This window comes from Sinocyclocheilus rhinocerous, unplaced genomic scaffold, assembly GCF_001515625.1.
Source record: "Sinocyclocheilus rhinocerous isolate Xijiao unplaced genomic scaffold, SAMN03320098_v1.1 scaffold1167, whole genome shotgun sequence".
Classification (NCBI taxonomy): Eukaryota; Metazoa; Chordata; class Actinopteri; order Cypriniformes; family Cyprinidae; genus Sinocyclocheilus; species Sinocyclocheilus rhinocerous.
This window is the reverse complement of record NW_015648750.1, coordinates 452,995-470,125: the sequence shown is the minus strand read 5'-3', so window position 1 is coordinate 470,125 and position 17,131 is coordinate 452,995. Positions and strand designations below refer to the sequence as shown.

General features: G+C 38.0%; 1 protein-coding gene across 1 annotated transcript in view; it reads right to left on the bottom strand.

Moving 5' to 3' along the window:
• The window catches only part of LOC107710229 (PR domain zinc finger protein 5-like), a 76,496-nt gene that overhangs the window by 2,585 nt on the left and 56,780 nt on the right, over positions 1-17,131 (bottom strand). Inside the window, exons 12-13 of the mRNA XM_016514966.1 lie at positions 11,203-11,288; positions 4,846-4,950 (exon numbers count right to left, since the gene is read on the bottom strand). Coding sequence (XP_016370452.1) covers positions 4,846-4,950; positions 11,203-11,288 — 191 coding nt within the window. The remainder of the gene's footprint in view (positions 1-4,845; positions 4,951-11,202; positions 11,289-17,131) is intronic.

Sequence of the window (17,131 nt, the reverse complement as noted above, 5' to 3'; positions counted from 1 at the left end):
ATAGTCATTTTCCCACAGAACAGCCAGTATATTCGCAAAGATGGATGTTATGACCAGAAGGTTGTTTAGTTCACATCACTATAGATTTGGTGAATAGTGCTCATGTAAGGGGACGTTCTTGTTTACAGGATCCTCCAAATGCTTCCTGGCAATCCCACCCAGTGATGTGAGCCAGAACTGTTTATTTTAACTGACATTTCATGGTGAACATTTAAAATGCAAGATGAATGATATATATATATGGTGGTAGGCGTACATATATATATATATATATATATATATATACAAGAGATTGTAAAGGTGAAATGAGCAACCAAGTACCTCTTTTTGTGAAAACTATAGACAAAAGATAGTGGCTGATGATAAAAAAAAAAATAAGAAAATTGCTACTACCAAGAAATAATAATTTTGTATTTATATATACACACACACGCACACACACACACACACACACACACCATCAAATATGCATCACCAATGGCACACAAATCAATTTCACATGATAAATCAACTTGATCTCTCCAAGAACACTCAATATGCCTTATCTCCAAGAAGAGACAGTGAGAGATATTGCAGCTGTCACTTTCTTCATAAAATGAATGCAATTTTTTATTTAAACAGCATGAAAAGGCACTTAATGCCTTGATAGACGACTTATTAGTTTCAGTCTCTCACTGTCACATGAAGTGCAGATATTAATGGCTGTGGATGGAGATACGCTGGGCATGTGGCGGTAGAAACGCTGGTACAGAGATGCTAAACTGTTTATACACTGATCCATTGCACGATTAAACAATTATTTTATTTAATTACTATTCAGCTAGTAGCTGACTGATGAGAAACAAAGGCTAGCAAATCTTCACAGATTCTCATTGCTTGCATTGTCATGAACAGTGTTAAAAAATCCAAACTTTTTTTCTGCCTTCTGGTCAGCACTTGCATTCATCTCAGGGCTCTCGGAGCAGTGCGCATGAATTTTGGCTTGTGTGTGAACATGCTAAACAAATTCAGAGCCTCTCAGACGTCCACAGCACATGCGGTGCGGTTCACATGTAAAGCACAACACGCTCCGGTTTCACTTTACTGTCACATTTGTTTAATTCCATTACACAACAGCCACTACAAGACACCATACAAAAATAATTCAACACTAATACACTGGAAAGCAGTTTGTGGAATGAGGAATTTTCATCCTTTAGTCAGCATACAGAACAAGCAAACGGCCAAAGCATCAACAAATGCTAGTGTGCTTCTATATTAATGAGAGCAGCTTGTTTAAATACACTCAAATATGTGATTTATTTATGACAGGTCCGAATGGTCCTTCATGTCAGTTGTTTGCTATATTGTGAATTTCAGTGTTTTAGTAAATCTAAAACACGATCACTCACAATCTAAAACAGAATAACGATATCTGAGCCGATTCCTTTAGACCAAAAAGTGTTCAAATTCTCGTTTTGACACAAAATAATGCCACAAAGTTCCCGTTCTTCAACTTCAACAGGAGCCGTGAAAGACAGGCACGACCACCCAACAAACCACTTCAAAAGCAGTCAAATACTCAGGGAAAGTGAGTCAAAAATAAATGAATTTGGAGAATAGATGGTTTCTGGCACGCTGCACTTCAAAAATGCTGCGCATGAAAGAAGTCCCGGGATAATTTGCCATCATCAATGGAAGCCATTCTAACAACCGTCATCAGAGCGCCAGATTTCGGACCAAATCACTCCAGGCTTAAAAGACTTGTCACGTCAAATGCAGAGAAAAAAAACTGAGGAAACAGCCAATTTCATTCGCTTATGCTCTTTAAAACAGACAAAACTTAGAAAGACATGCTTGCAGCTTGCCATAGAAATCAAATAAATACAGGAGGAATGTTTCTCATTTTCCTTAGTGAAGTAAGTGTGTGTGTGTGTGTTTAGATTCCTCAAGAATCTCCTGCGGAGTGTGTTCACTGCTAGCAAAGGGTTTCAGACGGAGAGCAAGCTGCATATGTGTGACTGTGTATCTTTATATCACTCTCTTGTTTTACACAGGGCCTAAGAGAGAACAATAATAAAGCATTAAATTGTAGGTCTGATGGTGAGGAACAGTAACAGCACTCCTCTCCTCAACGTTATTTGAGGAATCATTCACATCTCTAGCACAATTAAATCATGTGTCTTTTTGAGGTGAGGTGTGTTCGTCTACTGTAAGTGATCACACTTACAATTCATCTGACAGATGTATAAAAATATAAAACAGGAAGCAATACTTAAGATTTGTACTAAAAAGACAATTAGAACAATTTAGCAACTCCTTTCCCCTCAATTCTAATATTTCTGGATTCCATTTTAATGGTTTACTTAAAAACTTTTAAAACTTTAAAAATTTATTAATTTATGACAATTTCTACAATAAACGAACCCTATGAAATTTATGTTTATTCTTTCTTTCTTTCTCTCTCTCTCTCTTTCTTTCTTTCTTTCTTTCCAGAAATACTGTGTTGTTTGTTCTATTTTTTCTGGATTTATGATTTAATACAAATTTATTATTTAAAAACAGCGGTAATTAAATGAAAGCATAAAACATTATTTATTTCATCTTTCAAAATGTAATCAAAAGAAAATTGAACAATTCCTTTTATTTTAATTTTTTTGGCAAACAGAGGTTTACTGTTAAAATTAAAACATGGAAGAAAAATTGTATGATATTCATAAAAAAAAAAAAAAAAGTTACCTGCACCTAAAAAACAAACAAGCAGACAAACAAACAAACGTGGTGTTAGACGTCCCAGCCTTCAGGAAGTGCCAATCAACAGTTAGCTCTTTTAATACGCTTTTGTACAGTTCAGTCATGACAACTCTCGGAGTGATTATTTCAACCAGCATTCAGAGATCTGCTACGCTGCTGCTGCTGAGCAAATACAATCATTCGTTCAGCTTAGTCAAAAATAACAAAGGAAGGCTGCTGCAAGAAATGCAGAACCCCCCAGCAGATCTCTACAGGTGGTGCTGGGGAGGAGGAGGAATAATATAAGATTTCACAATCGTGCCACTTGCTGAACACAGGCTAGGATACAATATATACAGTTATGTGGATTAGGAAGTACTCCTGATTGGCTGGTGCCACGTCGTTGAACGAGTTAATTAGCGATTAGTTAGAGTTTCATGCCTGAACTATATATTTATGGTTACAAACTCTTTCCACCAGCCTACACTTATAGTTTGAATGTGAATGTGACAAAATGTGACAAAAATGAGAATGAATGAATGAATGAATAAGACTGATAACCTACCTATTTATTTATTTATGTATGTATGTTCAAAATTCCGATATTGCAAAATTATTGTTATGAATTATTTTGGCCTTCTGATATGGTGACAGTCCTACTAATGAATGCACTAATGAATAATGCTCAGTAAGACTGAGAATTGCACTGGTTATTCCAGTTCACCAGAAGCATTTAAAATGATTCGCTCATGAGTCACAGTGACCCGGCTCTTGTGTCAAACTCGGCGATCAGTGGTTAACAGCTCACTGCAGGGGAAGATTATCAGTGAAGAATGACTTCATGTTGGTCTGTCCTTCACACAACACTATCACATGACTTCAGAAGGACTTGGAATTAGATTAATATGAACCAGTTTTATGATGCTTTTTTATGGTGCCTCTTTGTATCTTGAAAGCTCATGTTGTCTTTCAGTGTAATTGCAAGGAAAAAAAGTGACAGGTACATTATTCACACAGGTAGGACATGAAAGGGAGTAAATTATGACTTATGTGAACTGTCCCTTTAAGAAAGTAAAAATACAATATATGTGACCCTGGAGCACAAAACCAGTCTTAAGTCGCTGGGTATATTTATAGCAATAGCCAACAATACATTGTATGGGTCAAAATTATTGATTTTTCTTTTATGCCAAAAATCATTAGGATATTAAGTAAAGATCATGTTCCATGAAGATATTTTGTAAATTTCCAACCGTAAATATATCAAAACTTAATTTTTGATTAGCAATATGCATTGCTAAGAACTTCATTTGGACAACTTTAAAGGCGGTTTTCTCAATATTTAGATTTTTTTTGCACCCTCAGATTCCAGATTTTCAAATAGTTGTATCTCGACCAAATATTGTCGTATCCTAACAAACCATACATCACTGGAAAGTTTATGATGTATAAATCTCCATTTTGAGAAATTGACCCTTATGACTGGTTTTGTGCTCCAGGGTCACATATATTGATTCAGTGAAGTCTTTAAACACTAATCTAAGCCCTGATTTGCTGGACCGTCCTAAGAACTGGAGACTATGACGTAGGATTCACCGATGGACACAAACGTCTTTTCAGGGACAGCGAGAAGATAGAGAGGAGTTCAAAACTGCTGTGGTTTGGACTTGATTGTCTGTGTCTTAAGGCGCTGAAGGGTCAGAGATGGGTCAGTTTGCACAGGGCGGTTTGTCCTTGTGTCCGCCTGGCAGGACGTCCTTCCACTGCGGCTTTGACACCACAGTAACAGCCTCACACACACAGACACAGCGTGAGTGTGTGCTGGTTTATGTGCCGCGAGGGCGTTCTGGTTCATGGTCTGATGCGCGTCACGGTGCTGATTATGTGGACTCGGCGTGGGCCGCAGGGTTAAACTCAAGACCGGCTTTAGCTCTTCCAGCGGTCTTAGACTAAACCCTGCTTAACGTCACACACTACCCACAAGCCACCTCTCTCTCTGCTCTTCCACTGGGATGTGGCTGCGGTGCGTCAAGAGCGGTTGTGTGATAGTCAGCCAGAGTCAGACATAAAAAGAGCCTGTGCTTGTGTGTTAGAATGCAGCATTATGCAATGCGGTCTGCGTGTGTAACTCACGTCGCACTGGAAGGGCTTCTCTCCGGTGTGTGTGCGCATGTGTTCATCCAGGCCACGCTTCTGACTGAAGGCCTTGTTGCACTCGCTGCATTTATACGGCTTTTCCTGAAAGAGAGAGAGACAGTGAACGCAGGGAGATATGGGGGAGGATGCCCTTCTTAAGAACAATGCGAGTTTACTTTTAAATTGTAACATATTTAGATATGTGCATGATGATGATGATTATTAATGAAAGTTAATACCAGGAAAGTTAAGACCATTCACTGCAGACCTGCTTTCCGTCCTCTGATCCTTATATATGTAGTTTCAATATATTATATGATATTATCTATATTACAGATCAGTATTTCTGCAACATTTCATATCAACATTCCTTCCAATGGCACAAATCGGAAACTTTGTATCATCGTTTCACACATGTAAATATGACTTCACTGGTCATTCATGAGTTTTCAAACTCAGTTAAGATATTTGTGACTCCACTTGAAGGGCTGATAGTCTACAGGAAGGCGGCCCTTCAGACGCAAGACTGGACCCCCCCGATGTAGGGCTATCTTAATTAGGATCTGAAGGCATGTGAGAGTGTAATAGTGAGCGCTGTTGGAGGGATTGACTGAAGTTATTGTGTTTTTGAAGAGACTAATGAAGAGCTGATACATTCAGAGAGAGACAGAATAATTCCTCAGGCATGAACATATATCTGTATGTTTACAGAAACTAGAGATCCCCATTACACACACACACACACACACACACACACACACACACACACACGAAAGATGGTCTGGGATAAACAAATTAAGTGCCTTTCATGTGTTACACACCTGGAACTCATTTCACATGGACACACGCATACATTTACTTATATAACAGACTGAAAACACAGCACTGCTGTCACACCACAAACACATACATACTTACTGAATAAAACACACCTGGACATAATAACACACTCAAACAGACACTCTTTTGATGTGTGAAATAAGAAAGTGCAAAAGAAAGAGAAAGAGGAAATGAGATGCTAACCAACCCATTTTAATTACTTAATAAATTCTAATAATAATATAATATATATATAGATAGATAGATAGATAGATAGATACACATATAGTGTGTGTGTGTGTGTGTTGAGCAGGTTGGCGAACATGCATACATTGATAGTCCGCTCACACTTCCAACACCCAGCTGTCACGGGAATGGGTGGACACAGGAAGAGAGGATCCTGGGAAATGGAGCAGGGCAAGGTGTGGTCACACCACACAGGATATGCAAGGTGCTGCGGATCAAGTGTGTGTGTGTTTGTCAGAGACAGACGTAATCAATATGGGCCTGGGCCAGCATGGACACGTGTGTTTGACAAAAAGAGACAAAAAGATTTAGTGTAAGACGAGACTTCTGGCGTTTGTAGAGAATAATAGATTCAGCGTGTAGCTGTGAGACTCCATAACTGAATCAGATCAGCAGTAAAACCGTCAGCTGGGACCGTCAGCAACACAACCCCCACAAAAATATGTAAAGGTCAAGAGTCACGCACTACGAAAAACATTAGCACAGATGGACAATAGTGGATGGCCCATAATGCTTTGCAGCTTTGTCAGTTTACAAATATACCTTCATCTGTCTGTTTTTAAAAGCATGTATCCTTCGCTGCCTGTGAACAATCCCATAATCCTGATTTTGCATGAAGCCATTAAGACAACGCAATCGATTTTTTTTGTAACACTTTATTTTTAAGTGTATGTTGTTATGCATGTTACATGTATTTCCTATAGCAATAAAAGTAAATTTGGCATAATTACAAGTAACTAACACTAAACCAGATCCTAACCCTAAACCTGTAGTAAACACAATCTTAATTCATATTACTAATTATTTAACTAAGGATACATTAATTAATCTCTGCAGTAAACAAAAACCATTTTGTCTATCAATACAAAATCCATAACTTTTTGTCAGCATGGTCTGAAAATAAAAATTTGATAAAAATCGGACCAATGGTCTAGGATGAGTTCGAAAAAGTAGGTTTTCAAAAATCAAAATGGAGGACAGGAAGTTTGGCCGATTATGGCAAAATTGGTATCGATGTTCTCGGCATGATCCAAGGAATCCATCAAGACCAGTGTCATGACAATAGGCAAAACTAATCAATAGCTATTAGTATCTTTTGAAATTTTATTATGATTTTTGACCACAAGGTGGCACTGCCCCAAAACTTTTTGAGTACCTTCAGGGCATGGTGCTGAAGGCACATACCAAGTTTCGTGATGATACGCCAATGCATTTGTAAAATATACCATTTTACCACAAAATTTAAAATGGGAAAATTGGGAATTGTTCAACTCGGTATGTCGCCCCGAATAAAAATAAAATAAATAAATAAATAAAACAGTCTTGTGACTTTTGGCAAAACTGTTCTGAAGTTATAAGCAAAAAAAAATAAAAAAAATATCCATGTTTCACATCTCTTTACCACTAGGCGGCTCTGTGCTGAAACTGTTCAGGTACCCTCGAGTCATAGTTGTTATAACATACACCAAGTTTGGTTTGAATACGCTAAAGCCCAAAGTATACTACCGCCGTCCGCGTTCCGCAACGGTCCACACACTGTCCTCATGACGCAATTATTGTCATCCGAATTGTCCGCTGACGTCCGCGCACACCGTCCGCATGCAGCCCAATTTTTGTGATCTCGCGGAAGGCCCGACATGGTACAACAGCGCAGGCGTGAGGTGAATGGTGAGACAGAGTGAGTCAAGTAGGTGATACTGCACATGTGTACAGCTCGTCCGTCTGCGCTCATTCGCGGTTGAGTACACTTTGAAAGCTGTGCGGACGCAGCTGTGCACGAGACGGAACGGAACTTGGAAAGTGAAGTATACCCGGGCCTTAAAGATTTGCAGAAAGAAGAAGAAAAGAAGAAGAAAACTAATGATTACAAGAGGTGCCTACGCATCTTTGGTGCTTGGCCACAATTTAATAGTCTCGCGTAGCCAGACCTTCAGACTGCTGGCAGAAGGTCTGGGAATCTTGGATTGGTTTGAATGGCCAAGGACTTCCCAAGAGGCCATCTGACTGACAGATAAAGCAACAAACTTTCGTTTTGTGCCGCGTCATGTTTAGGGGCATGGAAATGTCTCCACAGTAACAGACCGGTGTGTAAAACTGTTGGACGTATTTATTTTAAAGATTCTGTACCGCGAACTTTACATATTTCACATACTTTTGAAAATCCAGCGTTTGGTTGATCCTGATAAGCGCTCATTGTTGCTCACAGTTGTAAACAACGATGGCTATCTTCTTCCATGAGTGGGTTTGGCATCACAGCATCTATGAGGCGCATCTTTTGTTTCCGGTGGAACGTTAAAGAACACGACACACATGTCTCCCAGAAATCCTGTATAATTCAACCAATCCGATGACGACTTTGAAACTCTTGAAGTGTTTCCAGTTTTGTGTGCCGTATGCATCAGACGTTCAGCCAACGGTCCGTGGGTGTGACGTCTGAGGCTGAGATTACCAATTTAATATCTAGCTCTGTCGATTCAGTATTAGTGCCACACTGCTGTTGAAAAGCAGTGCAGGAGATAGTAGCGTCAGAGTCAGTTCCAGAGGCAAAAATTCCATGTGTTTTCTCCATAGGAGAATTGATTTTTAATGATAACTTGTAAAGCTTTAAAGACAGACATACTGTGAGCTTTGAGGTTGTTAATCAATGCTATATGCTATTGTTAAAGTTGTCCGTTCACATTATCTCTTGTGAAAAACTACATTACCCAGGATTCTGCAAAAACTTCCACCAATCAGAGAACTGAAACAAGCAAATTGCACCAAAAGAACACTTTAGCACACACCCACCCACAAATAACGTAATATGTTCAGGCTCCTACATTTTCAAACTACTTAAATATTTGCATATTTATGCATATTTTGCAATAAACATTAAATATGTTGTTTCTGTATACACAATCAGCATCTTCAAATCAAATAGTTTTACATTTCTCTATAGTTTTTGATTATGTAATTCATAGTGTTTCATGGGATTGTAGTTTTCTCCCACTGTTTTGTCACAAATTAACGTTATGTAATGTTGTTATTTGCCTCATAGCTGGTTGGTTTGGTTCATGGCTCATAACTCTTTAACAAAGACATTTTTTAAATCCCCATGGGACAAATGAATGGAAAAATACTTCCGAAACAAGGCTGCTGAAAAAAAAAGGGAATCTGACGCATTCTACACTTTTAAATGACATCTATGGTTCCATGTAGATCCTTTAACATCCATGGAACCTTTCCATTCCACTTTATAGTGGAAAAAGGTTCTACAGATTATTAAAATGTTTTTCACACTAAGAAAAAAAAAAGTTAACTGAATGATTTTTTGAAGAACCCAAAATGGTTCTTTTAATTGCATCTCTGCAAAAAACCCTTTTATTTTTAAGTGTATAATAAACCACATTTGCTCAGAAGAGACTGGCGATGACTTTTGAGTGCACATGGTGCATCACTATTCCAGCACATATAGCGTCTGATCAACCTGGAGGTGCAAGCAGTATTTGAATAAGCTGGAGGGTTTTGTGCTGAAATACAGTGCTATAAAGTGGGCAACTCTTTAGTGAGGCCCAAACAGAAAGAAATATCTGTCATGTAAGTGGATTAGCACTGCTCTGTCACTGCTTGTTCTCATTACTGCATCACCAATGCTCTGTTTTCACTTGATGTCTTAGTGGCTGTGTTTCTGTTGTGTGTCAGTCCACAGCTCATACGTTATGCAGCAGAATTGCAGGATCACGCTCCAAATTTGGCAAAGAGTTCTAATGATGTGCTGCATCTGTTCTGCTTTCTTAGGTTTTCTTGGATTAACGCTGATGTTCCCACTCTGTCTGTGCAACAAATATGAGGGACACTGCTATTCTAAACAACTGGGGAAAAGATGGGAGAAGTGATAGAGTTATTTCAGGAAATGATGTCACGACAAACACCCATGTCATCCATCATCATCCAACGGCTTTCCAAAAACATGTTTCATTTCTTGCCATTTAGCAGATTTTATTAAGAGTCTCAAGCTAGCTTCAACTAAGCGATTTTCCGCCCAATCATTGTTGGAATCATTTACACAGTCATTTAAAAAATCAAACATGTCTGGTTTCAGGTCAATTTTAACAGCCCCAAGGACTCAAATCCCTGCTGGGTTAATAATATTACAACCTCCGTGGATAATAAATAGTTTGAGAGGCAATTGTTGGGGTGGCACTCAATTTTGCTGCCAAAATTAAGTGTTATAATATGTGAAGTGGTGAGACATTTCTGAAGCAATTGTCTATTGATCACACCTCATTCATATTTGGCTTTACAGTAAAATCGGGGTCTGTCCTCTCCAGTGACCCTGAACTAAAAAGTAAAAAGCTAAATGTTCTAAAAAAAAAAAAAACTCTCACATCTGTTAAATGAGTGGTGTAATGTGGTCTTAATCATGTTTCTGTAGCTGCTTTTATGTCACGTACATGGACACGTCTGGACACACGCACACACACTTAACAGAGTATTTTAGGCAGTAGCCTTTTTAGGCAGATGTTGAAGAAAGTGTGTTGCTTGTGTTTTGTCCTGCGTTGAGGAGACATTTCCTAATGACCCGCTGCAGCAGAGGTTAAAAACATCCGCTGCACTAGAAAAACACACAACTACACAACTCATCAGGGGTGAAGAAGGTGACAGTCCATTTTAACATGAGGATATAGAGAAAACGCATTAGTATATATAGATCCTAGTATATAGCTAAAAAAATCTCTTCACTTCAGTTGTCTAAGGCTACATTCACACTGTTATTTTTAAGGAACCCATTTATTATTACTATTAATTGTATTACATTAGACATATTCAATCAATAAAAATAAATACACACATATTTACACACACACATTATATATATATATATATATATATGGTAACACTTTAAATAACTATAGTATTAAATTTACTGTAAAATAAAAACAAATTAAAAAACAGCATTTAATAATAATAACCTTTCCTTTCAAACGTTAAACCGCAGGGAGACCTTACAGCTTCTCTTTTGTTGACAACAGATTTTTAAACCATTCTCGTTATGAATTTGGGAAGATGGTTGGCACATTTTCAAACGCAAGTTACAGGCGACCAAAACGGAGTCACTTTGACATGCTGAAAACACCGGTTCATGAGACACAGTGCTGCATTTCACAGCCAAGTTTGTGTGGTTTAGTGAACTTTCACATACACAGAAGCAGGGCAATGCAATGGCAATGGGAAAAACTAAAGAGATGGGGAGGTGGATGTACATTGAATTATCTGTAAATAAATGTGTGCATATGCGTGTAGTCTTACCCGGGTGTGTGTGCGTATGTGCATTTTAAGGCCGTCATTCTTGCTGAAGGCCTTGTCACAGTATGGGCACTGATACGGCCGCTCACCTGAAGACACACAAACATCAGACTGTCAGACAATAAATATACACTCTCAGATGGAACAGTTTATTAATCTTTTACACAAAAATCTTTAAAAAAAAAACAATGTTTCGTATCATGTTGTAATGTAACCACATTGACTACTTGCATAAAATAATATAAATATCAGTCGTCATTCTATATCTCTATATATATGTCTTACTAAAATGATATTTAATTGCTTAGTTTGACGATCAAAGCTCTGTAAACATACAATACAATGCAATACAGTGATGATGGAGAGATGAAGAAATAAACGTACCTCAAAAGCCCGATGATCATATTTGAAAGTCACATTTTAACATTTTGATTCATGATTTTTTTTCTGAAAATTATGTCTGGATAAGTTTAAGTAAGCCCAGTAAGTGCTCAACTTAAAATATTACTAACAACATAACAGTTATTCTTACGTTTACTTTATAAAAATCTGTTATCTCACAGCAAAGAGACACGTGAACCATGAGTTGAAGGTTTGTGGAGGGTTGTATAGTTACACTAAAAGACTTTTACTTAAAAAGACACTTAATTCAGTTATTTGGCTCTATTCTCAAAACTAGGAGCAAGACTCGTAAACAAAGACTGTGACGTGGCATGTTTATTTGTGGACTGTTTTTAGTAACTCAGATACAGTTAAGTCATTGTTCAAGTCAGTTGGTTTCGAAGTAAAGCCACTGATCCCCATCCGTGCAGCAGTGCCAGGACTGTTTCAATGGAAAATGAATGCTCTAATTGATGATCAAGGCACATTATGGCTTCATCATCACTCCTAAGGTTCTGCACCACTGGAATCAAAGCTTGGAAAAACTGGAATCTTCTGCCTCTTTGGAATCAAGAATGTTTTGATGCCAGGCATAAGTCGGCTTTGGAACGGAGAACCTGGCACAGAACACAGGAATCTGCATAATATTAAAGGCTCCAATATGCTGGGGGATTCAATGCAGAAAGTAACTGTGTCATGCACAGAACTAGCTAAATAAGGCACATTTGATAACTTGCTTTGAGGGTTTAAACGCTGCACCTTCAGGCTGGATATCTTTTGTAAAAACTTTGTTCCACGTTTTGATCACAAATGCCCTTTTTAGTCCAAGATCAAGTATAGCTTGACTGGATACATGGATACAGCTGCATATTGATATTTCAATCAGATATGTATATATGCAAACAGAGCAGGCTTTAATATATACACAATTTGGCCCACAGAGGGTCTAGATATATGCTGTCTGATCTTTGACTACATGAATTCTGGAATAACGTGTCCACAAGGAATTTCCAAATCAATACTCTGTGTGTTTTTAGATGTCTTCCTCTCCAGAAACGTAAAACCAAACACACTGGGTTTTTTGTGTCTCTATCTCCACCATCTTGAACCGCAGAGACCTGAAGTGGGTGGAGCCGGTTAAGCCCCGCCCCTCCGCGGATTATAGCGTCGCCGAGCTGAATGGGAGAGATGCTATCTGAGCGCGCTCAGTATTACCACAAAGGAGGAGTGACACGCTGTCAATCAGAGAGTGGACAAACACGTGGGTCTGCTTTAGATAAAGCTGATCCTGGCTGCAGATAGCAGAGCGGTTATGATTGCAGCGCTACAATCCAGCAGTGTGAGGTAACAAACACCACTGCACTGGAAGCCCAATTCAGTACTTCTGATTTTGTTTAGTCGGAAAAACGCTACTAATTAACATAATATGAAAATTGCATTGCAAGGTCAATATATTATACATTATGATTATTTATTACAATAATGTCCTAGACAGTGACAAAACTATTAAAAATAATTTTCATTCATTGAAATTAAATATACAAATATGTAATTAAAACTTATTACAAATATAAAATATATAAAATTATAAATGTTTTAATTATAAAAAGTTGGACATGTTTAAATGGCAACAATATGGGGTGCTGTGTGTACATTAATGAGGAAAAATAATTAACTTAAATGATTTTAGCAAATGGCTGCAATATAACAAAGAGTGAAAAATTTAAGGGGGTCTGAATACTTTCCGTACCCACTGTATGTAATTAAAACTTATTACAAATATAAAATATATAAAATTATAAATGTTTTAATTATAAAAAGTTGGACATGTTTAAATGGCAACTATTTAACTTATTTTAGGTACTAAAATTGCTAAAAAAAAAAAAAAAAAATAAATTTATGAATAAATTTTTTAGTGAATCAAAAACATGCAATGTTACTAATGGGGAGGTAAAGAAGAACCCAAAGATCACTGTGGCTGAGCTCCAGAGATGCAGTCGGGAGATGGGAGAAAGTTGTAGAAAGTCAACCATCACTGCAGCCCTCCACCAGTCGGGGCTTTATGGCAGAGTGGCCCGACGGAAGCCTCTCCTCAGTGGAAGACACATGAAAGCCCGCATGGAGTTTGCTAAAAAAACACCTGAAGGACTCCAAGATGGTGAGAAATAAGATTCTCTGGTCTGATGAGACCAAGATAGAACTTTTTGGCCTTAATTCTAAGCGGTATGTGTGGAGAAAACCAGGCACCTGTCCAATACAGTCCCAACAGTGAAGCATGGTGGTGGCAGCATCATGCTGTGGGGGTGTTTTTCAGCTGCAGGGACAGGACGACTGGTTGCAATCGAGGGAAAGATGAATGCGGCCAAGTACAGGGATATCCTGGACGAAAACCTTCTCCAGAGTGCTCAGGACCTCAGACTGGAACTAAGGTTTACCTTCCAACAAGACAATGACCCTAAGCACACAGCTAAAATAACGAAGGAGTGGCTTCACAACAACTCTGTTACTGTTCTTGAATGGCCCAGCCAGATCCCTGACTTAAACCCAATTGAGCATCTCTGGAGAGACCTAAAAATGGCTTTCCACCAACGTTTACCATCCAACCTGACAGAACTGGAGTGGATCTGCAAGAGGGAATGGCAGAGGATCCCCAAATCCATGTGTGAAAAACTTGTTGCATCTTTCCCAAAAAGACTCATGGCTGTATTAGATCAAATGGGTGCTTCTACTAAATACTGAGCATTTTTCAGTTTTTCTTTTTTAATAAATTTGCAAAAATGTCAACAATTCTGTGTTTTTCTGTCAATATGGGGTGCTGTGTGTACATTAATGAGGAAAAATAATTAACTTAAATGATTTTAGCAAATGGCTGCAATATAACAAAGAGTGAAAAATTTAAGGGGGTCTGAATACTTTCCGTACCCACTGTATGTAATTAAAACTTATTACAAATATAAAATATATAAAATTATAAATGTTTTAATTATAAAAAGTTGGACATGTTTAAATGGCAACTATTTAACTTATTTTAGGTACTAAAATTGCTAAAAAAAATAAAAAAAAATAAATTAAAGCTAAATAAAAATATTAAAACAAAACAAAAAAGGCAAAAAACATAACAAAACTACTAAAACCTAATGAAAATAAAATGAACATGAAAAGTGAAAATATAAAAAATAAATATTTAAATATTTAATAAATTCAAAATATTAATAAATATTGTATAATAGTAAATAAATAATACTAAAATATGCAAAAATGCAATGGTCCTCAACTCTTTTTTTCTTAAGGACATACAATTCACATTGAATGTCACTATAGTGTGATGTCCATATTATTTTGATCATAAACCATCCAAATTATTAATATTACCATGAACTGCAAACAACCAGCAATATGCCAAGTTAATAACATAATTGGCATGCCCTGACTAGGTTTTTATTTATTTATTTATTTTATTTTATTTCCCCCCATGCATAATCAGTAATGAACATGCAAAAATGTTGTCATTACTTATGAGTGTAATTACAACACGGATACTACAATATAAAGTGTGATCAGACAGTGTCATACTTTAAATAATCTTGTTGAATTTGCCAAAAATGAAAATGGGACATCTCTCAATAGATTAAGGCCTGTTTCACACGGGTGTCTGCAGCATGGCTAAATGACGCTTTATTCTCTTCAGTGCCCATATTAACAGAATACAGTATTCACAGTATACAGTAATATAGCTACATTTTGAGTCAAAATTAAAAATCCGGCAGTTGAAATATGTTATATAGTATCTGTTGCTTTACACGAGTGTACTGTATGTATACGAATACAGTTGGATATAGAGAGCTGTGTGATCATACAGTTTACATTTTGTGATGATAGAAAACTGTTTAAGCTCATGTCCCCTATAGTGCCCCTTTCAACCAAGCAGAGAATAAATACACTCTGCATTATATATTACAAATTGCAGTCTAACGGACTTATTTCTAAAATCAAGACTACGGCAGCGTACAAATCAAGTTTTGCATGATGTCAGCAAACTAACTTCCCCGCATAAGAAACAGAGCTCTGTATAACTGGAACAGTGAGAGATAAAAGTCAGCTCACTGGCACAGCTTCTGATGCTCTGGCATGTTGCGTAGGTATTATTAAGAGCGTTTCGGAAAAGATGTAAAATATCAGGCTCACAGAACCGTGAGATCCAGCCGTCACCAGCAGGAAGTGCAGAGAAACCCAGGCACGTGAAACAAAGCTCTATTCTCATTACGGGCCTTTCTGGGCTAATGAAATAAGGGTTTTCTGGATGGAGAATGGCTCCCTTCGGAATAAGTAATGCGTCTGGCAATTGGGGGCAGCCCCACAGAGAAACGTGAAATGGCAAAACATAACTTAATAAGACACTGTCTTCAGAGAGATGCCAACTGCTGTGTTCCTCTGTGTCCTGATTGTGCAACAATCCCGTTTCTAATTCGCTTTCTTGTTAATGCCGTCTCTTGAGGGAATAACTGTTGGATTCTAAAAGACGTACGTAGATTAATTAGATAAACCAAAAGATTGGCGAGGAAAACTTTTTTTTTTTTGCTGCCCTTTGAATAATAAGGTTAATTAGCTCAGCTTCAAGGGGAATGCACATGTAAGATGTTCATTAAACATGAGACAGCTCTCCAAACGAGTTTGCCGAGACGTTACAAATGATCCGTTATGGTGCTGATTTGATGGTGACAAGCTTCACTCGTACTTCCAAAATCTGGATGCAATGCAGCAATCCATGTAGTCCACCAAGCACAGTTCTTCGTAATGGAAAAAAAATGGTGCCTTCCACATCCTTCAGAGCATTTCTATAAATGGTTATAGGACAACACGCATGTGCAAGAAAATCTTGAAACTGGTCTTCACCAAAACCACATCTCACATCCCCATCTATCTCTCAAGATGAAGTGGTTTTCTCCTTTGGTTTTGGTCTGCATTCGGGTGTGTATTTCTGCCTTTAGGAAACATCCTCACCCTGTAAGTCTATTTATCACCACTGCGTCCGTTGCAGTCAAGTTGATGTGTCTTGCATGGTTTGATGCATGTGTGCAACTTTCATGAAGAACGTCAGTGTCGGTTTACAGGTCAGCGTATTGACAAACAGGTCAATGTACTTCACAGATGTTCTTGGGTACATCAGGAGGAGATCCATCATTTATGTAACAAGTAGGGTATTGGGTTAGAGCTGGTTTAAGTCTCTGTAGAAGACATTAGAAGAGGGATCCAGCGAGATAGTGTTCAGTCTGGGCCCTGGGTCGAGGGATTTGAGCATCTGTCAGGTCTGTAAAACAGGGATTAGCTCAGGACAAAAAGAGCCTGTGCTCTCACGAGCAGATGGTATTGAGGAGGACCGTTCCTGGCTGAAGTTCTGCCTCTTCTTCCACAGTCTGATGCAATATCATCTTATAATAGGAGTCTCTGATATGTGGCGACTCCTTCCCTTAGGATGTTGGTCTACACCAGTGGTTCTCAACCCGCGGCCCGTCACGAATTCAAATGCGGCCCACCATGCTGAACACAATTT